This window comes from Macaca nemestrina, chromosome 6, assembly GCF_043159975.1.
Source record: "Macaca nemestrina isolate mMacNem1 chromosome 6, mMacNem.hap1, whole genome shotgun sequence".
Taxonomy (NCBI): domain Eukaryota; kingdom Metazoa; phylum Chordata; class Mammalia; order Primates; family Cercopithecidae; genus Macaca; species Macaca nemestrina.
Genome location: NC_092130.1, coordinates 52,035,162 through 52,061,387, shown reverse-complemented (window position 1 = coordinate 52,061,387; position 26,226 = coordinate 52,035,162). Strand labels below are relative to the sequence as shown.

General features: G+C 37.2%; 1 protein-coding gene and 1 long non-coding RNA gene across 2 annotated transcripts in view; one reads left to right on the top strand and one right to left on the bottom strand.

The window, feature by feature from the left end:
* LOC105467220 (fibrillin 2) overlaps window positions 1–26,226 on the bottom strand; it is a 275,881-nt gene that overhangs the window by 77,046 nt on the left and 172,609 nt on the right. The window contains exons 17-25 of the mRNA XM_011716704.3: window positions 25,143–25,196; window positions 23,376–23,501; window positions 20,494–20,619; window positions 15,940–16,059; window positions 9,537–9,674; window positions 8,616–8,666; window positions 8,009–8,134; window positions 3,962–4,189; window positions 2,969–3,094 (exon numbers count right to left, since the gene is read on the bottom strand). Of these exons, the coding sequence (XP_011715006.2) occupies window positions 2,969–3,094; window positions 3,962–4,189; window positions 8,009–8,134; window positions 8,616–8,666; window positions 9,537–9,674; window positions 15,940–16,059; window positions 20,494–20,619; window positions 23,376–23,501; window positions 25,143–25,196 (1,095 nt within the window). The remainder of the gene's footprint in view (window positions 1–2,968; window positions 3,095–3,961; window positions 4,190–8,008; window positions 8,135–8,615; window positions 8,667–9,536; window positions 9,675–15,939; window positions 16,060–20,493; window positions 20,620–23,375; window positions 23,502–25,142; window positions 25,197–26,226) is intronic.
* LOC105467219 (uncharacterized) overlaps window positions 1–26,226 on the top strand; it is a 34,853-nt gene that overhangs the window by 1,659 nt on the left and 6,968 nt on the right. The window lies entirely within an intron of this gene.

Genomic DNA, 26,226 nt, shown 5'->3' with positions numbered 1-26,226 from the left:
TAGATACTGTGACATGTCACCCAGGTCCCTCTTCAGGAAAGAAGGACTCACTCCCCCTCCCTGTCAGCTATTGGGAGTGTTGCTGGCAGAAAGCCCTCAGATGTCCACTATCCTAAGAGGACCTCTTTCCCGCTTCCCTGGGTAGCTGTATCCCAAGATTGGTCTTGCAGGTACCTAAGTGCATGGCTTTCATGCCCTACTCAAGGCAACTCTGATGGACCGTGCCAGTTCCAGAACTCCCAGTGGCATGGGCTAAGGACTTCAGTGGGACTGCATCACAGCCCAGTTTCTTTCTCTGCCGACTTCTGCTTTCCTCTCTTCCCTTCCTCATTGTTCATCCCAAGAGCAAGCCCCAATAAACTTCCTGAATGCTCATCTCTGCCTTGGAGTCTGTCTCCTGAGGAGCTTAACCTGCCTCAGTTTAGAAGAAATATCACAGGCACTTGAAATAGCTGGTTTGATGAAAGAATTTGCATAACTTTTCTACTTTGGGAGAGAGAGATGTCAAAATTCAATTGGGGTCTTCAATCCTGTTCAAAATTATACTCCTAATGCCTACAGGGAAGTCCCTAGTAGGAGAAAGTACAGGGTAGGGGGAGGAACAAAGAAAGATCAAAACGAAGACAAACTTTCCAGACAGGAAGTTATAAATGTGGGAGTGAAACTCAGGAAGAACAGAGAGAGTTAGAGACAGGATCTGGGATTCGGCTCCGCAGAGGCCATCCCTGAAGTCATGATGGTAAATGAAACTCTGAGAGGCAGAAGAATGCTGAGTAGAGGACTCTGGCAACACCCAAGGATGGGAAAGGCAAGAATAATCTGTAAAGGTTAGAGAAGAAACATCATCAAGATAGAAGGATGATCAAAACCGGAAAATACCGCAGAAACTAAGAAAAGAAAAGAAAATCTCAGGGAGAGATCTGGCAAGCAGAGAGGTCTAGGAGGAGAGATGTTTTACCACCACAAAGATGTTTTGCAAGAGTAGATGACTACATGTGTATGTGTCTGGGTGACAGAGGGCAAAAGTCAAAATTACAAAACAAATGGCTGGTTGAAAGAGAGGGGTGAGACCTAACAGCAGGAAAACGGAATGGTAGCTTGAGAGAAAAGAAGGGCTGAGGAGATATTTTGAACCTGTGTATAAGTTGAGGAATAGGGAGCAGAGAAGAGGAGGAGACGCTAGCACGAGGAGAGAGGAGCGAACCTGCTGAGACAACCCAGAGCAGGAGCTGGGAAGGAGGGAAAAGAGGAGGTAACCCCAAATCCAGGTAGAGCATTACATCTCATTCTCTTTCACTGGAGGAGAGGGAGTGGGGGATAAAGGAGACTTTTTTTCTTTTTTTATTTTTTGAGATTGAATTTTGCTCTTGTTGCCCAGGCTGGAGTGCAATGGCGCGATCTCGGCTCACCACAACCTCCGTCTCCTGGGTTTAAGCGATCCTGCTGCCTCAGCCTCCCGAGTAGCTGGGATTATAGGCACCCACCACCACACCCAGCTAATTTTGTATTTTTAGTAGAGATGGGGATTCTCCATGTTGGTAAGGCTTGTCTCGAACTCCCGACCTCAGGTGATCCACCTGCCTCGGCCTCCCAAAGTACTGGGATTACAGGTGTGAGCCACCGTGCCCAGTGGGATAAAGGAGATTTTATCACTAGAGAGGAGGCTGTGTGAGAAGGATGCAGGCAATCAGATTTATTCTCAACGAAGGAGAACAGGAATGGATGGGGGCGGGTTGTATATGAGAGGGCATGTAAGCCAGGGAAGAGGTTTAGAAGCAGCGCTGAGAGAAATTCAGAAAGTGATGAATGGAGATGAACACGAGTGTTGCCAAGCAGCTTCGAGGACTTGGAGGTGAATGCAGGAATCTCAGGCAGCGCTCCTCAGACTCTCCCAGCAAAGCACAGCAGCCAGAGAGGAGAAAACAGAGGTAAGGGGATGAAGCTCTGGAGACAGGGCTTGAGCAGACTTCAAGGCAGCAGGACTTCAGAAGGCCAGATGGACAGCTGTGAAAGGCTCAGAGATAGCCTCAGCTGAGCAGGCATAGGAAGGAGCCAAGAAAGACACTGCTGTGAGGTCAGGAAGAAGGAGCAGGCAGGAGCGAGGGCGATAAGGGGAAATTCCACAAAGAATATGAACAAAGACAGTGCTGAAAACGAGATCCTGAAGACACAGCTCAAGCATCTGGAACAACATGGTATACTAATAGAAAAAGTTAGAACTTCTCATCTTTTTCAAAGAGAATGTTATGGGTATGGATGGTGACTGAAGTCTAATATTAAGATATCTGTTCACAGATGAGGAAAAGAAGTCATAACTTGTATGTCACAAACCTTAAAATCTTTAAGAGAACACTACTCAATTTTATGTAATTCTTTAATGACTGTATTTCTTTAGTCATCATATATTTTGAAAATCGTATTTGTATGCTGTTCCTAAATATAAAACAAAGAGCATTTTCATGCTATTTTGCAGTTCTCTCACGAGTTTATTTGGAGAACTGGTTTAAGTGTAGGGAAAAGAAACAAAAATCAAAATTTACAGAGCTGGATGCAGTGGCTCAAGCCTGTAATTGCAACACTTGCGGAGGCCAAGGCAGGAGGATCACTTGAAGCCAGGAGTTTGAGACCAGCCTGGGAAGCAAAGTGAGTCCCCATGTCTTAAAAACAACAACAACAACAACAACAACAAAACTTTTTAATTAGCTGTGCATGATGGTGCACACCTGTGCTCCCAGTTACTTGGGAGGACTGCTTGAGCACCGGAGTTTGAGGTTGCAGTGAGCCATGATCACGTCTCTGCACTCCAGCCTGGGCGACTAAGTGAGACCTTTTCTCTAAAAAAAATTAATGAATAAATAAAAGTTTTCATGTTCTCAATGAGAAGATGAGCTTTTTAGGCTGGTACTTTCAAGCAGAGTAAAGGAAAGACAGACAGAGTTTATCAAATAAAACAGCAGAACCATCTTACCTGTGCAGTTCCTTTCCTCCATGTCTAGAGCAAAGCCACTATTGCAACGGCACTTGAAGCTTCCGATTGTATTTCTGCACTTCCCATAGGTGCACATCCCAGGAAATGCTTTGCATTCATTGATGTCTAAAAGCAGAATAAAGCCAGAATGTAGAGTTGGTTGATATAAACGATTGGGTCCATCACTTTAAGTTAAAAATCTGTCATGATGGACAACAGTAATGCACCCAAGTGAAAAACAGGGCTACTCAATGTTTCAGTGATCACACTGCTATCACACACAGGAAGCTTCAATACAGTGAAAAAGATCATATACATATATATATACACATACACATTATTATTTTTTTTTGAGACAGAGTTTCACTCTTGTTGCCTAGGCTGGAGCACAATGGCACGATCTTGGCTCACTGAAACCTCCACCTCCCAGGCTCAAGCGATTCTCCTGCCTCAGCCTCCCGAGTAGCTGAGATTACAGGTGCGTGCCACCACGCCCGGCTAATTTTTGTATTTTTAGCAGAGAATGGGTTTCACCATGTTGGTTAGGCTGGTCTTGAACTCCTGACCTCAGGTGATCCACCCACCTTGGCCTCCCAAAGTGCTGGGATTATAGGCGTGAGCCACTACACCCAGCCAAAGATCCTATATGCTTAAGAAAGAGTTCTGATCCCTTTATTTCTCACTACTTGTTTTATAAAGATAAGTGGGGATAGATAACTTTTTGCTACAGATGTAGCTATCAGGGCGACATCTCAGGTTGTAGAGGAACAAAGAGTAGAAGAGCAAGATAAGCAATCTGTTTTATCTCTTTACTTCAATGCCATCTTATAGAGGGCATTTATACTCTTGGGACAGAACATAGGTCACAAAACATAAGTTTAACCGAGAAAATAAAGCGGGAAGTCAAACATTTAAAGCAAAACCAATTCTCAGAGAATGTGGAAGGCTTCCTGTTGGTGAAGAAGGACCAAGGCGCTGGCCACAGGCAGTTACCTTTGTAAAATGGCCGCCCAGTAAGAACATCCCCTCGGTTAGCAAAGCCAGCCCCGCGGGGGCACAGCGTCTCATATTCCTTGGTGCCAGGTTTGGGGCACTCTTCACACTCGGTGCCCCAAGCCGCCCCGACAGCACAGCAGCAGGCATCCATGCGGAACTTTCCAGGAACGGGGTGAATGCACTCATCTTCATCCCACTTCAAGTAACACTGCTCCATGCGAATATCTACACCGAGAGTGAAATCACAGGGTAAGAATGAGTTGAAACACCCATTGAACAGTCACATGTCAAGCGTCTGCTCAGCAGCAGGCATCACGCAAGGCCCTTGTGGTGTACTGGTGGGTAAGACACAGTCCCTGACCTCCTGGAATGGACTCCACAATGACAGTAGTTTAAGGAGAACAAAGGTGAGATCCTCTTCAGTCTTTCTTAATTCTCACAAGAGAATTAAGAAAAGAAAAGGTCCTCAGGAAGAAAAGGTCCTCTCGTGACATGACTACTTCATGTCTATGATTCCTTTTTTGTATTGTTCACTTTAGAAAAAGTAAGATAATTTTAATGATAATTCTTCCCGTTCAGAGAATTGCTTCAAGTGCCTTTTAAGCAGCCCTGTCAGATCCTGTTCATAAACAGTAAATGATCGGCTATAATCTATTTGCCAATTTGTTACAACTATTAAAATCACTACAAAAGAAAGAAGTGTTATAATATTATTGCATTTAAGGTTTTTTTTTGTTTTTTTTTTCTCCTGCCAAATTTACCTTTTGCATCATGGTTTTTCCCTGGATTATGTGAATTTTCCTTTTTAAGGGGTCAATTATTTATTTAAATGTCACATTTTCCCTCCAACTTCAAAGCAGACCAGCATTTCAGTGCTTAGCCTGTGCTAGCCAGGACCTTAGAATATCTATAAACAGTTCCTACATCTAAAAGTAAAGTAGACCAGCATGGTCTATAAATAACATGTTCATCTGTTAGCAAATAGATTTATTTTCAAATCATACTAAAGCACTTGGCTGTTTAATTACAAATATGGATAATGAGTTTGGAAAAATTTCCTTAATCAAATAACATTTCTTTGATAAGAACATTTTAAGACATTAAATCCTTTCCAGAGGCTGAAAACTGTTTAACAGAGGAAGGAGATCCCTGATGGAAATGTACACATAAAAATTAATGTTTACTACTTTAGTTACTGTCAATACTGATTCTTTCAACTTCTAAACCAAAGGTAACATCGACTTTAGCAACTGTCTTTAGCCTAAAGTTTCACAGAGTTACATTTCTGAATACTGGAAATAAAAAGTCCTATTTTTTTTTTTTTTTTTTGAGATGGAGTCTCGTTCCATTACCCAGACTGGGCGTGGCATGGTGGCTCATGCCTATAATTTCAGCACTTTGGGAGACTGAGGCAGCTGGATCACCTGAGGTCAGGAGTTCTAGACGAGCCTGGCCAACACGGCAAAACCCCGTCTCTACTAAAAATACAAAAATTAGCTGGGCATGGTGCCGGGCGCCTGTAATCCTAGGTACTTGAGAAAAAGTCCTATTTTTAAAGAAAAAATAACTGTGGTAAATTTTTATTTTGATTCAGCAGACTGAATGTAGATATCCACAGATGGCGATTCTGTCTTATATATCTACATTAACACAAACCAAAAAGCCACATGCTTTGCCAGTGTGAGGTGTGATAGTAATCCAGAGTCTCATAATCACAGGGCTCTGAGGGGCTAGTCTCCTTATAGCTGGCTCCGTCCCATAACGTCAGCAGGTAAGAAAGAATCTTTCCAAGATGTGAAAGTCTTATATAAGTACAGTTGGCCGAAGAACCCTGGCCTGAGTCACACTGTGAGGTTACTGAAGGAACCTGCTCAAGAAGCCCAAGACAAACTAAAAATATACCATTTCAAAGCTTATTGGAATAAACTGGGGTGAGAGGGGAAAGGCATTTAAACTATACATGTAAAAACTTACAAAAGCCAGGAAGAGTAATCCTTTCTTTAATACTGAGACCTCTATAAATGTTAATATCAGGAATTAAAAGTCAGTACACTACTGAGAACTCTATGAATATTTATATCAGGAATTAAAAGTCAGCACATCGGCCACAATAAGGCCTATCAATGCTGCGATTGTCCTTGCATGGAAATTAAAATATCAATTTGGAAACCTCTGGATGGTCCATGTTCTCTGCAGTTTGCTGCAGTCCCCACTGCTCCCTGTTGTCGCTTCACTCACTGATATATTACATGCTTGGCTCCTGTAAGCATCTGAGTTTGGGATGCCTGATTCACACGAGGTTCTATCAAAGCATTTACCACAACTTTAGTTCTCAGAATACTTTACATTTTCATGTGCCAGTTGCTTCCTGAAACTTTCTCACATCCTCAGACAGAATTAATTAATATAGCATAATTTAAGCAGTGACAAAAGCATTTAAGCAAAGTACAAGGAGGAAGAATCCAATATATTATCTTAGAATATTTAAAAATGCTTTAATTTTTTTTTCTTTTTTCTCTGAGACGGAGCCTTACTCCGTCGCCCAGGCTGGAGTGCAGTGGCGCGACCTCGGCTCACTGCAACCTCCGCCTCCCAGGTTCAAGCGATTCTCCTGCTTCAGTCCCTCGAGTAGCTGGGATTACAGGCATGAACCAGCATGCCCAGCTAATTTTTATATTTTTAGTAGAGACGGGGTTTCCCCATGTTGGCCAGGCTGATCTCGAAAGCTTGATCTCAGGTGATCAACCTGTCTCAGCCTCCCAAAGTACACTCCCAGTCATAATTTTGAACAATGTTATTGAAAATTTATTTTGCCTAATAATAATTTATAATCAGCGATATATCTTCATATATTACAGCATTTTGTTATAGAAGATAACTTGATTTCATTAGTCATCTGATTGTATTGATATTATTACTTTGTCATTTTCTTTTTTAAAAATTTTGATAGTTTTGGGGGAATATTTTGTCATTTTCAAATGATACTTATTTCTAAACATCGTAGATCACTTAAAGATAATTTTTAAAATACTTAAAAATCTGAAAGAATTTTTCTTTATTTTTGTACTTTGGATATTATGTTTTCTAAATAATTTTGTATGATTTTACAGTGATGCTTTCAACCCAGATTTAAATGTGCTATCAAAATTCAGTTAAAAATGAAATCTGTTTTAATTATAATAACTAAACTGTATGGTATTGCAAACTTTTTTCTTATCAGTAAATTTTAAACATCACTGAGATATTTAAATACTTTAAAGATCATTGCATATAACATCACTATTATTTAGTTTTGTCTACATGCCTAAATTTCAAATACAAATCTATGTAAAGTTCTTTTATAAACTAAAAATTTACTGTTCCATAGCTTATTGGGGAAAAAAAATCTCTAGGTAAATGAAAAATTATTGTTACATACAATGAAAATTAATAGAAATGTATTTTTCAATCATGAAATTCAAGTTCAGTCAACCATGACACTAATAAAGAAAAAGGTCAAATCACCATTCCTAAAATACTATATTGAAAGAAAGAGAATCATCACTACAGATCTTTAAAAAATAAAGTATTAAGAAAACGTAAACTCTAATAGCAGTAAAGGAAGGACCAAGATTAGTGAATGTTTTTAAGCAGAAGCAACATATCTTTGCAGATGACTTTCCCCATTGTATTCAGGGTGTAGCTGCAATGAGCTGACAAATGTAAACTTTTAAAATCCTCGTCTCCAACTTTCCTTCTGCGTTCAATCTATTCTTACTCTTATTAACTCAGTGTGAAAGACTGAACCTGCCTAAATTATCTGGTTAAAGAAATGGAAGATTTTGAGATAGATTTTTGAGCAGTACCAACTTTTGGCATGAAACAGAAACAATTTCACTTAAATACATTCACTTTTAAAACAGCCTCTAGTGATTTCCCCCTAAATATCTCATTTAAAGTAAGTTTTCTCAAGTACAAACTCTGTGGTGTTGGACTAGCCACTGCTTAAAGAAGGAAATTCATGGCTTGTTTTATACATGGAATACATGAGGGCGTGAATCTTACCCAAACACACACGGCCGGTCCCATCCAACGTAAGGCCTTCAGGGCACTCGCAATGAAAAGATCCCTTACTGTTGACACAGCGTCCATTTGGACAAACGCCAGGGAACACCTCACACTCATTAACATCTGCAGGGAAATGGAGCCAGCAGAGGAATAAAGATGTTACAAACAGAAAAAGCAGGTGTGGTCCTACTTCATGTATAGCATTTTCAATCCACATTCAACACAACGGGGATTACTACTTGAGTTAAACAGAAATATTCCACAACCCAGTCACCCGCTTTCCTAGGCACCAGCTATGAAAATTACCACAGCCTTGCCTGTCCATGAAACACAGCCCAAACATGTGCCTTTGCCAGCTGTTCTGGGCTTAAAGTCTAGTGATGTATTCATGAAATTTACACAACTCTATAAAGAGGAGAAATGGGAAACTCTAAGCTGTTTCCTAAGAGAATTATGCTAAAGCATTTGTTGATTACATTGAGTATTTTTATTGAAATGTCAAGGTTTCTGAAAATGATAAACATCTCCAAAGTTTGAGAGTGAATGTTAATTTTATGTACTGCTCTAAAGACGTATAGTATCTTCCAAGGAAGGATACACTCACCTTCACATGTAACACCTTTAATCCTGGCAAGCCCTCTTGGGCAAGCTGTATCTGTAAGAACAACAGGACAAATTTTACTTCATTATAGAATAAAACACAACCATGTTATGCTCAAGAAGAAATATAACGGAATCAAAATGGAACTAAATACAAACTGCAAGGCGGGGTCTTAGGGTCCAAGGACATCACTGTCCCCACTTCATTCAGTAGGGCACATGACTTTCTGTGGTACCTCCATCAGTATTGACCTGTATTGAGATTCTCATAATTTTTCCTACAATTTCTTTTTGTTGTCACATTGACAACTGAGTTAAAAGTAAACAGGTCAGGCGCGGTGGCTCACGTCTGTAATCCCAGCACTTTGGGAGGCCGAGATGGGTGGATTACTTGAGGTCAGGAGTTGGAGATCAGTCTGGCCAACATGGTGAAACCCCATCTCTACTAAAAATACAAAAATTAGCCGGGCGTGGTGGTGGGCATCTTTAGTCCCAGCTACTCGGGAGTCTGAGGTAGGAGAATCGCTTGAACCCGGGAGGTGGAAGTTGCAGTGAGCCGAGGTCACGCCACTGCACTCCAGCCTGGTGACAGAGCGAGAGTCCGTCTCAAAAAAAAAAAAGTAAACAAAAGATTTGAGGAAAACAGCCAACACACAAACAAGGATACTGGAGGATACAGTCATCTAGCAGATTCTAGCTGATTCCCTTCCATGAATAAAATATTTAGAAGGGCTGCTTATGAGCCAGGATAAACCAAATACACATTTTAAGAGGTAAAAAACATTAGCCAGCAAAGATAACATTTTAGCAAAGGTAAATGATCTCAGGTCTTCTTCACTAAGGAACTTCATAGTGAAAGATGTGTCCTAGCAGCAGGAGAAGCTTTCCAAGGAGAAGCCGAGAAGCCCCCCAGTCAGGCTCCTACCTAGTTCACACCGCTCACAGGGGCTCCCCCAGGCGGCTCCGAGGGTGGCACAGCATTCAGATTTCAGAGTGGCTCCATTAATATTCACCTCACAGCGGCTGTCCTGGATATTGAGCCAACAGGTCCCCTTCAGGCTGTCTGAAAAAGAACAGGAAAGGTTGGGGAGCTCTTACCTCTGATGAAAATAGAATTCAGCTGTGTATATGAAAAGACATTTGTTAAAGTATTCTAAAAAAGAAGGGCCAGGCAAAGTGGCTCACGCCTGTAATCCCAGCACTTTGGGAGGCTGAGGCAGAAGGATCACTTGAGCCCAGGAGTTCAAGACCAGCCTGGGAAAATAGCGAAACCCCATCTCCACCAGAAAAAAAAAAAAAAAGATACTTTAAAAGTTTTTAATAGCGGGGCTGGGTGCAGTGGCTCACGCCTGTAATCCCAACACTTTGGGAGGCCGAGACGGGTGAATCACCTGAGGTCAGAAGTTCAAGACCAGCCTGGTCAACATGGTGAAACCCCGTTTCTACTAAATACATAAAAATTAGCCGGGCGTGGTAGCAGGCGTCTGTAATTCCAGCTACTCAGGAGGCTGAGGCAGGAGAATCGCTTGAACCTGGGAAGTGGAGGTTGCAGTGACCCGAGATAGTGCCATTGCGCTCCAACCCGGGCAACAAAAGTGAAACTTTGTCAAAAAAAAAAACCGAAAAAACACTTTTAATAGCATATCCTTTGAAAACACTTTCATGTACCTGCATTCAAATATGGTTTATTACATATATGTAATATGTACTATATATCTCTCACAATATAGTAATTAATATAATTATATCTATTGATATTCTAAGGGGAGCTGTCCAAGATTTTATGCTGGTACTCAGAAACACAGAGCATTGCCATTTTGCCCATGTTGGTCTGGTCTTGAACTCCAGGCCTCTAGCAATCCTTCCATTTCGGCCGCCCAAAGTGTTAGGATTACAGGCATGAGCCACTGCGCCCCACCCTTCTTCTTTTTTAACATACTATAACAACATGATAAGACCATTACTTGTGTGAAAAGTATTCATAAGATTTATCCTTAATGACAAATGCTTTGATATTTAAGATTTTATCATATAAAATCCTTCAATCTCCTTCTCCCTTAAGTCCCTACTAAATAATCACACACAATGTATGTTCTGTTATACAGAGGCCAGTATTTCTCCAACTGATAATTATTTGATGAATAATTTAAAAGAAAAAAACCCCTATAAAACAAAGAAGGAATAAACACTTACAAAACCCCCACTAATGCATTCCTAGGGCTAATATCTGATGTATTTTATTTCAGGCATTTAAAAAATGTGTGTGTGTGTGTGTAGATTTATCTCTAGTTCAAAAAGTAAATCATACTTATGGTAAACAATTTGAAGAAATAGAGAAGTATGGGGGAGATGTAAAAATCACCTGAAATCCTCTAGAGATAACCATTCCTAACATTTTAGACTGACTCCACATCAAATTTAAGTTCTTCCTTTTGAATGGTAGAGTACCCAGTGAAATGTTATGCACTTTAAAATGTTTATTGTATGTGGATTAAAGGGAATAATGAATGGTTAGTATATTTTTGGTGGTACAATGAAAAGTTTTTCAAATGAACAAATAATAAATGACTGTTAACTGATTTTGAAGCAGTGATAAAGAATCCAGACAAAGCTGATATGGCAAATACTAACTGGCTAAAACAAATCATATGTCATGTTTTCCTTGTAGAGCAGTGGCTCTCAGTTAAGTGTGTATAATATTACCAAGGCGCTTGTTAAAATGCCAATTCATAAGTTTCCAGGTGTGCAGCCCAGGAATCTGAATTTTGACAAACTCCTCAGGTGATTCTGATGTGGGTGATGTGGAAAACACTCTACTAAAACCTCAATAGCATATTGTGGCACTAAGAGTTGGAAGAAAACAAAGAATAAGTGTATTCCTACAGTATTTATTTGAAAATTCATTTTAATAATAATATGTACAGATAAAATTTACTTCTGGCTGGACACAGTGGCTCATGACTATAATCCCAGCACTTTGGGAGGCCGAGGCAGGTGGATCGCTTGAGTCCAGGAGTTCAAGACCAGCCTGGGCAACATGGTGAAACTTTGTCTCTACAAAAAATACAAAAATTAGCTGGGAGTGATGGCACATGCCTGTAGTCCCAGCTACTCAGGAAGCTGAGGTGGGAGGATTGCCTGAGCCCGGTAGGCAGAGGCTGCAATGAGATCGTGTCACTGTATTCCAGCCTGGGCAACAGAGTGAGACCCTGTCTTCCAAAAAAAAAAAAAGTTTTTACTTCTAAATTCAACAACAAAAACAACAAAAAAATCCCCCATAAACACAGAAAGGGAATTACAATTAAACTGTAATGGGCCTATGACGGGAGAAATAGTAATTTCTCATTCCTTAGGAAACACAGGAAGTTACCAACAACCTAAACACCAAGACAGAGGTTGAAACAAAACAATTCTCTCCTGTACTGAATAAAAAGTTATGGGGCAAAGGTGTGAAAAAGAGTTAGACAGTCACTTTGTTTTTTCACTCTGGCTGAAATGTTCGGTTTGGATAAAACTGCAGAGAACCATTTGTGTCAGGTCTCAAACTACAGGCTTGTTATAGATTTACACCTGTAAATTCCATAGAACAGAGGAAACAGAGATGCTTGTGTAAGGCTACTGTGTATTTAAATGATCTTTTACTGATCCGGACTAATCTGATTTATCACCTTGGTTGTCATCATTTTAAGTAAGATAAACAACAGTTATTGCTAAGATTTATCAAGACAGTGACAGGAACTGGAAGGCTTTGTTATGTATTTATTTACTCATTAAAACAACCCTGTGAATTATGTACAATTTGCAGATGAGAAAATTTAGGCACACAGAGGTCAGCCAATTTACCCAAGGTCACCCAACTAGTAGAGTGTCAGCATCAAGATTCAAGCCCATGCAGTCTGACTGCAGAGCCCTCACTCTGTAGCACTGTGATTCTTTAGGCTGGTGCTGCATCAACACTTGAAAAGCTACAAATCCACTGATAGCCCCCTGCACTCCCCTCCAGGCTCATCCTTCTCTTCTCTCTCTCCCCAATTCCTTTCCTCCATCCTCCCTCCCTCTCTCCCCACTGACCCACTGTTGTGTGTGTATACCCACCCCTGCCCCCATACTCATACACAACTGAGATACAGATGTAGATAGTCAGGAGTTAGTTAAGAACTCTCAAAAAATAAAGCAGGGTAATTAGCTTGAGGGTAGAAACAGGAGAAAAACTGTTATTTTATCTAGGATGGTCAGAGAAATCATGACTTATAATGTGGCATCTGAATACAGACATAAGGAGAACCCTGCAAATCTGAGTGAAAAACATTCCTGCCAGATAGATCAGTGGACTTCAGGTGGGCATGTGTCTGATGCAGGAGCTGGAAGTAGGCCAGTCTGGTTCAGGCTGAGGGGGCGGGAGGCAGAGCAGGGGCAAGATCATGAGGAGAGTACAGGCTTCGGCTAGGACTTGAGCTTTTACTGAATGAAATGAGAAGCCAAGGTTTTCCTAGACAGGGTTCCTGGACAAAGAATGATATGCTCTGATTTATGTTTTAAAAGGGTTGCCTGGTAACTATGTGAAGAACTGACTAGAGTATGGGGAAAAGAAGCTAAGGTAGAGGCTACAGCAGTAATTACGAAGAGAAATGATGGTGACTTGGATTGGGGGTTGGTGTGGTGATGGTGAGAAGGGGATGAAATGTGGATAAACTTCAGTGCAATCAATAGGTTTGCTGATGACTTCCACGTGCAGCTTGAGAAAAAGACATCAAGGATGCTGCCAAGCTTTTGAGGGGCGGCAGCTAGAAGAACGGATTTGCCATCTGCCGAGATGGAAATGTTCCTGGGAGACTCGGGTTCAAGCCAGTACACAGGAATTTGGTTTCAGACATGGGAATTTGAGATACTGATGAGCCATCCAAGTGGAGACACTGTACAGACAGTTGGAAACACAAATCTGGAATCGGTGGCAAGGTTGAGGCCTAGAATTCCATTATCAACTAGAGTGACACATGTGAGACTCAACACAGAGGCTCTTGAGGATGAGTGTAGAAAGACAAACAGAGGTCCAAAGACAGACTGGCGGAACACTTCAGGTTAAAGGTTAGGAGGATAGGGAGGACTCAGTAAAGGAAAGAGAAAATGAGCCATAAAAGTCAAAGGAGAAGAGAGTTGTGCCTGGGAAGCCAAAAATGCAAAATTTCTCTAGAAAGAGTGAGTAATGAACTGTGACAAATACTGCTAATAATCTAAGGTGAGGAATGAGAATAGACCATTGGATTTGACAGCAGAGTGGTCACAGCCATATGTCCACGCAAGTTGAAGACAGAGTGCAGACCCAAGCCAAAGATGAGGGAAACTGGTCTGGATTACATAGAACCATCAAACCACAGCAGTATAATGCATGAAAGATTAATCAAATGCATGGTTCTATTACATTTAACCATATTCAACCAGAATACCATAGTCTTCTTAAGCAGTTTGCAGAACAGTTTAAGATTAATTTATATTTAGAAAGCTTGAAAAATAGATTCTAAATCCTTAAATATTCATAGTATTCAACTAATTCATATATAATCTAATGTAATTTTAAATCAGTAATCATATCATGAAATTTCAAAATGTAATGACCTGGACCCTGTGGAAGAGAAAGTTGCAGACTAACCACCGATGAGAGCCACTGACAGTCCTATTATACATTCCTGACTTTTCCTGTGTATATTTTACTATTTGTTATTTTCTTTTGCAACTAGAATTCTCTTTTTAATAAAAAAGTACATAAAATAATGTCTAAAATTTAAAAATATTAGGGAAATTGCCTTTTGAGCAGCTCTACACTGGGCTATTCAAATTTAATCATAATAAATGAAAGCACACAATACATTGACTGAGAAAAATATGGTGGTGGTTAGTTGTTGGCAATTGGAAGAATGACATAAAGACTTGGGGGTAAAAAGTCTTTGTTCTTCTTTGGTTAATAAATATAAGGGCAAAAGGCCAAAATAATGGAAGTCTACATGATGAGGCAAAAACGAAGTATCTTTGATGCTCAAGTGGCATGCAGATTTAGTTTTCTGAGACATTAATTGATTAATGCTGAATTCATTTCCTTTGCATAATAAAATGACTCCATCTCAATTGGAAATTGTGGCTTAGCAAAAATATTTCTGCTTTACTGCATCCAACCCACACACCCCGCTGGCCCCCCCACCAACCCAGCCCGGAATTCTATAAGAAAAAAAGTAATGCCCCAGGCAGATGGCAGTCTATTTCCTAATATGGAGAGCTGAACAAGGCTCAAATTTCACCAGCTGTACCTCATTGGGAAATGAGGAGCTGGTGTTTCCAAAGAGAAGGTTTTCATTGATAATTTTGGACTTGGTCATTTGTCTTTACGTAACAAACAGATACTCTAGCATCCAGCTAAATATGGTTAACATCAGACATACTACTGAAAAAACTATTGTCTTTGACAAATATGAAACTAAAGATTCATTTTGGCTAGATAATAAAAACTGCCAGTTAATTTGGCACTATGTAAAACTGAAATATCTTCCTATTTGGAATATATATTTAGTTCCCCTTAAAGGTGGATACTAGCTAATGATGTGAACTGTGTAGGCCTAGTGAATGGAACCACAGATGCTGGAAGTACGGAAAAATTACTGGGACAGTTTTGTTCCCTTTTACATGCTGGATTATTCCTTGCAGTAACAGATCAATCTTCTTTAATATACATCCTATGTCATTATCAAGAACTGACTTTAAATGTTTTGAGACATATTGAAAGATGCTAGTTTAGATGTTTTAGAATAATTTCCCCTAGAGAATTCCAAAAGCAAGAAAACAGTTATCTTCTCTTCCTTGAAGCCCAAAAGTTTATGATTGATGGAAAAAAAGAAAAAATAATAAATTCCCTCTATGTGTTTAAAAGCTTCAAATTCTTGTCCTGTTAACTGAATCCAAATTTCATCACATTTTTTGTTTGCCATCGAAGTTTGTTTATAAAAAAAGTATGCAGTGGAGATTTGATTATATTGCTGCCTAAGGCATTTTTAGGGTAATGGATATGCATATGTGTGTGGTATGGAAATGATTATAAGTTATAGCATAATATATCTACTTATATGAAAGGAAGATTTCTAGAATCTAACAAAAATTGAATAGGCTGCCTAATTAATGCTATTATGTTTTACCTCTATGTTGATACTGAGTAAAAACAACTAATGTAATGCGTAATTCTTTTCTTTTTGGAATCATATCCTGTTTTTATCTGTAGTAAGGCCTGAGATCTGTGCTGATCTTAGCAGTGAAATTGAAGCATCAGTATTGTGTATGAATCTTACCAATACAGATCAATCCTGTGGAGCTGAGTTTGCTGCCGGGCGAACATTCACAATTGAAAGATCCAAGGTTGTTTCTGCAGGCCCCATTGACACATGGGTTGCTTTCACATTCATTTATATCTACAATCCAGAAGGAAAAGATTCTGTTAGAACTGCCATGTGTTTCTGGAAAATATTATTCCAACAAGCCATGCAATGCCAGAATGTCTGGTAAACTTGGCTCTGGTAATTTTAATATGGATCTATGAAGCATAAAGTGAATGGGGAATGGAGGCATGCATTTTACATTGTGGATACACATCTATAGGACTGGGAACTCAGTAGGACCACAGTGATCAGCCTATTGGGAAAGAGTTCAGTTACATGCTTTTTCAATACGTCATCACAACTTTACATAAATTGGATTTTTTCCCCCACATAATAAGATGTAATTCCAGGAGCAACATCCTGTGCACAAACAAAGGTGGATTGCTTTGATCATTTATGGTTTAATGGGGCTCTAAAAAACTTAAAAAGTCCATCCTGGAAGCAAAATATCACAATGCTGCTTTAATTCCAAGCTCTTGGGTACGAATCAGAAAATAAGGACTGAAACATTCATGGTGGGTACATAACTCTCCTCTAGTCCCTATCCACCTTCTCTGTCTTTAGTTCTTCACATTTACATGTTTAGTTTGCTTAGTTATTTTTTAACACAACTAATGGTGGTAAAATAAAAATTAGAAAACCTGATCAAGTAGAAATAATTGCTTTAAATAGGCCTCTACAATCATTAATTTGATCTGAATGAAATATTCAAATCAAATGTAATTCAATATACGTGAAATCATATAATATAAACAATTCCTGTTGATGGTCAGAAGTAAGCAGAACTGCCCTATGCCTATGTTCTCAAGTGGTGATTAGAGAAAATGTCAAGCCTGTAATGTGAAATAGTTTAACACATGAGTCAATGAGAAAGAAACACAAGCTTCAGGTAAAGTACTATGAACAAAATCGAAGACATTTTCAGTGTAAATTCAACCACTTCTAAAGTGGTACACTTTTAAGAAGTGGCACACAGTTTTCTTTACTAAGTTAATTATCTGAAACAGGTCAATAGTTCTCAAGGCATTTTATATCAAACACTGGGGTTTTTAAGTTCACAAGAATACTTTTTCTTTCTCTAAATATTTCTTTGAATTTATTATAAAGCAGTTTACTGAGGAAAGCATGTAAACAAATAGCTAGAAGACTTTAATCCTGAAAGAGCGAGACTCACAGTTGATTTTTTTTGTCAGTGGACTTCACATGCAAATTTAAAAATCAATGTGAAAAACACTTTGTTACTTCAACACTACTGAAGGAATATCCAGGTGCTAATTTAATTCTTGATATATAAATTGTTTGAAGAAATATGAATGTATTTTGCTTTCAGGTTGTTAATAGTGAGAAAACCTCTTAAAAATAAAAGAAGAGATTTTGTAAATATAGCACAGATTTCTAATGAAAACATCAATCCCAGAGTATAAAAACTCTTTCATAAAAACACAATGTAAAAAAGAAACCAGTTAACCATAAAAGAAGCAGATAACTAATCTAAGGATATACCACATATAAAGCTATTAATTTCATTTGTAAGAAGCCTGAAAAAAGAAGAATTTCAATACTGTGTGTTTTTAAAATCTCTATTTTAAATTAAGCAATTATGAATTCAGAAACTATAAACATATGCACTGACAACTACAAATATCAACTATTTAGTTTTCCTTTAAATAATATGTTGTTATGTTATAAATGTCATGGAACCAGGAATTGAAACAGTTCACTGTACATTCCTGGAAATAAACTTCAAAGCACATCTGGTTTACATTTAACTAGTTATGTCACTGGAAACACAATCTAAACCACAGTGCTTGCTGTAAAAATTTTAACTTTCACAGACTCTCAGAGCTCAAACAAAAAAAGAAACAAAGTTTCTGTAACTTCAATCTGAAATATAGAAGAACTTTATTATTAGTGCTATTTGTTATATATTTAAAATAGTCTGTTGAAAACATGAATGACAAAATCAGTGCACAAGACAAATACACAAGAAAAAGCTAAGATTTGCAATGAATCTGCTAATAATTCCCTGTCTAGTCTTTGGAAATTAATTCAGAAAGAAGAGAATGAAGAGAACTGCTTCAGACAGAAACATTTACTGTTTGAATGCAACGGTAGAAATAAGAAAGCAACTCAACGGAAAAAGAGATTAGTAGCCTTCAAGTCTATTCTTTGCAAAACTCTTAATGAAATGCAAATAACAGTGGGAAGAAAGTGTAGAAATAACAGTTATTTGGTTAGTTTTCCCATGATAAATCATTTTTATTTCCTTCAATGTCATAAGGCTGGAGCCAAAAGAGTTGTCTATCATTTCTTCTCTATTTACATAACATGAACTTCTTTCCTATGAATGACAGACATAAAATTGTTTTTTCATTAAATAAATCTCTCAGCTTAAGAATAAGTATGCTTGTAATAAGTGAAGATTACTCTTTCTAACACTCACTGTTGCCTAATTTGGTATGAAAGTGCCTTAATATTTACATAATCACCTTATGTTACACTATTAAACACCACCAGCTCCTACTCTTCTTAACTGTTCCTGTAAGCAGGAGAGTCTCTGATTTTAACTTCTTTGGTATTTCAACTCTCAGAACCTTTGTACTCTATCTTACTGGTCCATAAATAATCATTGATAATTCAGTGTACATAGCAAATAGAACCAGACACTATCCATTTAGTTCCGCATTAGGAACTAAATCATGTGAGAGACACGATAGCACCAGAAAGTATTTTCCTAGACAGGGAAACCAGTTCTAAAAATCATCAGTTTCCTAGTTAAATCAAGATGACGTCCCACCCTGCTCTTGCTTTCTAAGTTTCCTGAGATTTAACGGAAGCTTATCCTCCAACAGACAACAGACAACAGACAAAACTGAAAAAAGACTGTAGGAAGGAAGTGTAGAAAATCAGGAAAAACAAAAACCTTTAAAATCTCTTCTTCTATCTTTCCAAAGAAATCATAGAGGAAATATGGCTAGGATACTTTTTCATAAAGTACGTTTCTCAGAGCATTTTGAAGAATTGGTGTTAGAGATGGGAGTGGGATCTAGAAAATAGAGACTCCGTAGTTGAATACATTTGAGAAGCCTGAGCTGGTTTAAAAAGAGGGCTCTCATAACCTATTGAAAGATATTCCAAACTCTTAAGTGTGTCCCCTTCTCATCTACGGAGAAGACGAACCTTCAAGTATTTTCAGTGGGAATGGAATGAGCACTCCTCTTTGAGGAGTTCCTGCAAAGATGTTGGACAACAGGGGAAACTGTCACCAGAAGTAAGTTTAGAAAAAGGGGATTTTATGCTGAAGTTTTCTTTTTTTTTTTTCTTTAGGCTAATTATTGTTTTCTAGTGGCCCCTCCGATTCAATTCAAAGTTAGCACTACACTTTGTAATTGCATTTCATTGACTTCAGCAGAGTCATTTGTGTTTTGACATCTTGTTCTATAGTCCTAACTGGTTTCTGTTCACAAGAATGCTTTGAAGTTAAACAGTAAGATGAAGAGAGAATGTTAACATCTTTTTCAATAATATTACTATGGCAGTTTTCTTGGCTGTGGCACCATGAAAAAAACAAATACTTTAACAGATTAAAAAAAAAAGGGAGGGGGCTATTCCACAATCAAAGATGAAATCTTTTCTTAAAAGTTACTATTCCAAAGTAGTAACTTTTGGATTTGAGACTGTTATGCGACCCTTCTGTAGGCCCACACAGTGAGATTTAAACAGGAACAATGACTAGTATTCATACCACAGATTTTTCTGAAATATACAGTACTTTGATCAAGATACAAAACCATAATTCAGTGTACTCACTGCTTAGCCAGTATCTCACTGAAAATGAAGACTTCTCTAACCATTTAACTCATTTAAGTAACTTTCACTGCAAAAATATGTGATTAGAAGAAAACAAAGAAGCTTTTAAACACTAGTTTATGGTCTACAAACCCAAATGACAACTTTTAAATTATCAAATGGAAAGGACAATTCTCTTAGACTAAAAACACATTAAAGTTATCATTTTTACTTAGACCTCAAATATTTTGTGGGCCAACCTCTTGGGTATATCAATCATTTCATCTAAGAGTTAACTTTTCCATTATAATTCAGGTTCCTACATTAATGGATCAGAGTGGTTCTGAAAAGGGGAAAACACAGTAAACAACTATCTGACATTCTATTTCAGCAAGTAAAACAATCTGGCTTCTTTCAGTTGGTTTCTTTTTTATCCACTTTAAAATGTTTGTTCCAAATGTGTGTTGATATTTTGTCTGAGTGGAACAAAATTGATGGTGTTTGTAAACTGTGTTAGGTCCTTACTATTTCAAAAACTGACAGATTAGCTAAAAGAGATTATAAAATAAAATATTCAAACAATATTCCTTTCACTACATTGCTTCATCACTGTAATTGATGTTTATACAACTCCAGGTACTCACTATTCACGAATAAGGCAAGGAAGACAGCTCTTACCTTCACAGGTCTCTGTCTCGGTCCTGAACACATACCCTGGTGGGCACGTACAGCTGTAACTTCCTGGCGTGTTTCGGCACAATCCGTTATCACAAAGTAGTCTGTTTACTAAACATTCATCGATGTCTGAAAGCAACCATTGGAAGACAGGAGATACACATATTTAAGCATGTATTATAGTGGGCAGCAATGTTTAATTTTGTTATTTGTTTTATTTCCCTCTTTCTTCTCTGTGACATAGTCTGTATCACAGCACACTCTTCATCCTAAGCAAAATATATTTAGTCTTATTCAAATGGGATATTCTTATGCTAGTGGCTAATTTTAAGATGCTTTTAAATCCCTGGAAAGTATGTGCTAGCTTGGAAAGGCACATCTCTACTTCACTTGCTTTTAGTCCTGTAATGATATATTAGATACATTTTTAAAGCATTCATAAAATATATCAACAGGTTAAATTCATTTGCCTGTATACTTGCTTATGTATAATAAAAGTAACAGAAGGCATTTTTTATGATTAAAATTTTTCAAAAGAATGCCTTATGTCTTCATGTCCCAGATGGTTAAAAAATGCATTAAACAGTAGTTAAAAAAAAGATATTCATTAATCTTTTTCCATTATGTTTTTCTCTCAGAAAGCTAGTTATTAATGAAAATGATGTATTTTGCATACTCTTTTAGCAGTCCAGAACAGCCTAGAGAATATCATCTAAACCTCCAGTTTAAGCAGCTCACAATGAGTTTTTTGTTTGTTTTTGAGACAGGATCTCACTCTGTTGCCCTGGTTGTAGTGCAGTGGTGCAATCACAGCTCGCTGAAGCTTTGAACTTTTTGGCTTAAGCAATCCTCCTGTCACAGCCTTCCAAAAGTAGCTGAGACTACAGGCATGTGCCACCATGCCTGGCCAACTTAAAATAATTTTTTTTAGAGATGGTATCTCACTATGTTGCCCAGGTTGTTCTGGAACTTCTGGCCTCAGGCGATTCTCCCAGCTTGTCCTCCCAAAGTGCAGGGATTACAGGCATAAGCTACCGCACCTGGCCTCACATTTTAACCTTCCTATCCTTCCATTTTTGCAAGTCTAGTGACAAAAAGCAATAAACACTGTAGTTTAGAGTGAAGAGCTCTTTTACTTAAAGTTACACTTCTAGTCTTGCAAATAATAATTTTCCCTTATTAAATAATATACTGATACTGTGGAGATTTTGAAAACAGATCAGAAAAACATCTGTAATTCCATCATCACTGATAATATTCTTTTGTGTATTATCTGATCTTTTCCCTTCTTGATCTTGTTTTTGCTCCAACTGTGAATCTTGATACTTTAAAAATTAACATTATATTTTAGGCACTGGACTACCATAGCTTTTCCCATAATAGTCTAATATGTGTACAAATTGTGACTGTATCACAATTTTCTTTCTTGCTGGCTTGCTTTCTTTCTCTACTCTCTCTTCCCTTCCCTTCCTTTTCTTTTCTCTTTTCTTTTTTCTTTTTTTTTTTGAGATGGAATCTCGATCTGTCACCCTGGCTGGAGTGCAGTGGCATGATCTCCACTCACTGCAGCCTCCACATCCCGGGTTACAGTGATTCTCCTGCTTCAGCCTCTGGGTGCTGAGATTACAGGCACGTGCCACCATGCCCAGTTAATTTTTGTATTTTTACTAGAGGGGGGTTTCACTATGTTGGCCAGGCTGGTCTACCCCTAACCTCAGGTGATCTGCCCACCTCAGCCTCCCAAAGTACTAGGATTACAGGAGTGAGCCACTGCGCTTAGCCTGCATCACAATTTTTTAACCCATTTTTCTAAGCTATGGATTGAACTGTGTCCTTTAAAAAAGATATGGTGAAATCCTAAAACCCGGTATCTCAGAATGTGACTTTATTTGAAAATAGGATTTTTATAGAAATAATCAAGTTATAAAGAGGTTGTTAGGGTAGGTTGTGATTCACCTAACCACATGACTGGTATCCATGTAAAAAGGGGAAGTTTGGACTTCACTTCTGGAGAGTAAAAGCTGGCATAGTTTACATATTGTTAGAAATGGTCAATAATCTTTGCTTGGTACTATTATAGCACATAATATAAATAGAGCTTTTACATCCATCAGTATGTATGTCTTCAACTCCAAATCAAACAAATATGTTCAATAATAAAAGCCACTACCAGAAACACAGAAAAATCTGTTCCTTTCCTAATCATAATCATTAACACTTGGTTGTAAAAGCCATCAGTGAATAGTTGTAAAACTATCATGCACAATGACGGATTGAGTAACATTTATTTTATAAAAGTCCACCTAAATGCTTTGTGGGAAAATCTTGCACTAATAGAAAACAATAAAAGACTGTCAAACCTTTTCATCCTCCTCCTCTTCCTTTTGTTAAACATAAATTACATACTTGAGTTTCGTCAATCATTCTCTTATAATTAGAAAAGGAAATACCTTTGTCTTAGTTGTCATGTTTAGGTATATTGTGGCAACTGGTTGTTTCTTTATGAAGTCAAAATTCTCTCAACCTGTAACACTTTATTTTCTTGACTTACTTTTATCCATACTGACCTGTTAATTTTTGAAGTCAAATTCTTAGTAAAAAATTACAGGATTAAGGTACATTCAGGAAAACAACAGGCTAATAACTGAGTATGTTAATTTGGGAAATGAATATTTTAAAAACAAATAGGTACCACCAAGAAGTTTGTTACTATGTAACAAAATTTGTTTGATTCTGATATTTTCCTATCAATGTATAATACGAAGAAAACAAGAAAAACTGTCTGGTTTTTAGTTTTAATCATTTATTTGTGTTTTTACTGCTAGTATAATCCATGGGATTAAACTATATGAAAGGTTCTTGCATAAATATAACAAATAACTTACCAATACAGTTTCTTCCAGAGGCATCTGGTTCATAGCCACTGTTGCAATTACAACGGTAACTACCACGTAAGTTTTCACAAATCCCATTGGCACATATATCAGGATCCAAAGCACACTCATTGATATCTGCATTAAATATTGAAAGTTTAATGCTCCTACACGTTATTGTTTATTGATAAATGCAGGTCTAATAAAGACCATTCAACATATGAAGTGTTTAACTCTGCAAACTCACAATTTGCCTGCCTTTCAGAAAGGAAAAGGAACTGAAAACAAGGAGTAAGAAAATAAAACTGAGAGACATAGGACACTTCACTGGTAAATCAAAAGAAAAATGAAAGAAGCTGGCAGAAATTCAAAGAGTTAAATCATGAAATATGCCAGCATTTATGATAAAATTAATAAAATTAAAATTAATAAAGACAATTTAAAGGCAGTTGGCTCAAAATCCAAAGGAAAACTTAATTTGATAGATATTGTACCTATCTAATTAAAGGACAGGGATTTATTAGGGTGGCCCACATAATTTTATGGTCCCCAAAGGTACAGGATATTTCTATTTTATTACTTTTTCTGTGGTCAAGTAATATTTAGTGTTTTTCATTGCTGATATGTGAAATTAACGGAGAGGACACTTTAAATGTGGATGCTTCAGAGCATGATATTTTATAACGAGCCACGAACATGACTACTACTACTACTGTTATCACCGAGGGGAAGTGGAACTTGTGCACTGATGTGCTTGTATGAATGATCAAGCAGTTTCCAATAGTGACTGGCTCTGCTGGAGAGGCTATATTGTCAGGGAATATAATGAAAGAGTAAGCCCAAAATCAAATTTTGGTCACCAAGCTCAAATTTTGATGCTATTGTTTTCAATAATTTGGAAGACCTTAAATACTTTGGAAATGTCTTTCATTTTATACTTGGGAAAAACATCCTTGTAAAAGTTTACTTTTTACTCTGGTTTAGATGTTTATTATAAAGATTCAACATTACTGCCTACCATCTATAACTTGACTAAAGCCTTCTCAAACACAAGGGTAGAAGAATACATATATATATATATATGGTTATATATATATTCTTCTTATATATACATATTCATAGATATAGAAGATTAATAACACCCATTTTATTAATGTATAAATGAATCTATATGTATGCTAAAATATAAAAGAATTTGAAAATTATAAACACATATGTACTTAAGTGTTCAAGATTCCATACTGGAGTTTTGTTAACCATAATACAAAATTGAAAGCAAGAAAAATTTTAGTGAATCTTACTTCTTTACTTGGAGAGAAATATTTTATTATTCTTAGGTATACATAGTCTTAACAAATTATTTCAGCCAGTATATCTCAAACTTGATCCATATCCAATATCTCTTGAATACTATTTATTTTTCTAACCCTATCTGCACCAGTACTTAATATTTTCTCATAAAATTGACTCACTCTTTTTTTTTTTTTAACTTAAATGTCACATCTATTCTTAAGCAACGATTGCATGAAATCAGGAGGGTAGTTTGTTAGTGACATTTTTAACAATGTATATTTAACAGATAAATATTTATCCAAGATGAAAATGTGCATCTACATATCACTTAATATCATCTAGCTTATAACCACTGCTCTAGGAGATAATCTTATTATTTTATAATATTACATTTTCATATTAAATATAATCATATTAATATTATAATTATAAATCTATACAATTATGTCATATGATTATTATAAAATTGAGATTAACTAGAGTTACCTCTTCCATCCACAGTGATACCTACTCCACTACTACAAAGGCCATGGAATTCAGCTGTATGACAAAAAGAAATAGAAGAATTAAAAACTTAACTATACCTATTCCATATACAAATCATTTCATAACCCCAAAACTACCCATTAGGAAGAATTATTTGTGCATTAGTTTTTAAAGTGAAAAAAATTACCATTTCCTAGCACACGATTATTATAAAATTCTGAACTCATAAAAAAGCATAAAAGAGTAAATAAAAATCACTTGTAATAATCATCCTGAATATTATTAATATATATAAATGTTACTAATATTTTCTACATAAAGAAACTTTAAGAAAAATATAAATGGTCTTACAGAGCTTGATATTTAACTTTTTCCTCAATAATAAAATAATAGCAGCCAAAATGTAGGTCATAGTACTTACCAAGTGCCTGGTATTGTTCTACATTTTACACCTAACAATTTAGTTAATCTTCCCAATACCACAAACTCAATACTACTGTATTTTCTTTTTTACAAGTGAGAAAAAGAGGAACACAGAAAAGTGCAGTAACTTGACCAAGGTCACAGAAGTTGTAAGTGGAGAAGCAGACTTGGTTGCTGGGTACTCTATCACAGACATATCATGTCAATGTCCCACTGAATAGGCCATTTAATATTGTTTTCTCAGTTACGTAGAGGTACCACATTTATTCGATCAATCTCTTACTGGTGAAATTAGGTTTGTCCAACTTCTAGCAACTATCATAAATAATATGAAGTTTAATTATATCACTAGGATAATCTCTTATAAGTAAAACTCTCAAAGTTTATGCCCCTTTTAAGGTTTTAGATAGTTCTTCCCCTCCTAAAATGCCCCCAAATTACCCTTCTATCAGCAGTATAAGACAGTATTCATTTTTTTAATACCCTCATTATCACTGGGAAGAATCAATCAAGTATACCAATCTGCTAAACAAAAATGGCACTGTATTTTATTTTTAATTTTATGGAGAGTGGGCATCTTTTTACATGGTATTCTTCCTTTTGAATTTCTACTTTCTGAAATCCTGCTTGTGTACACTGCTTTTTTTTCTATAGAGGATTT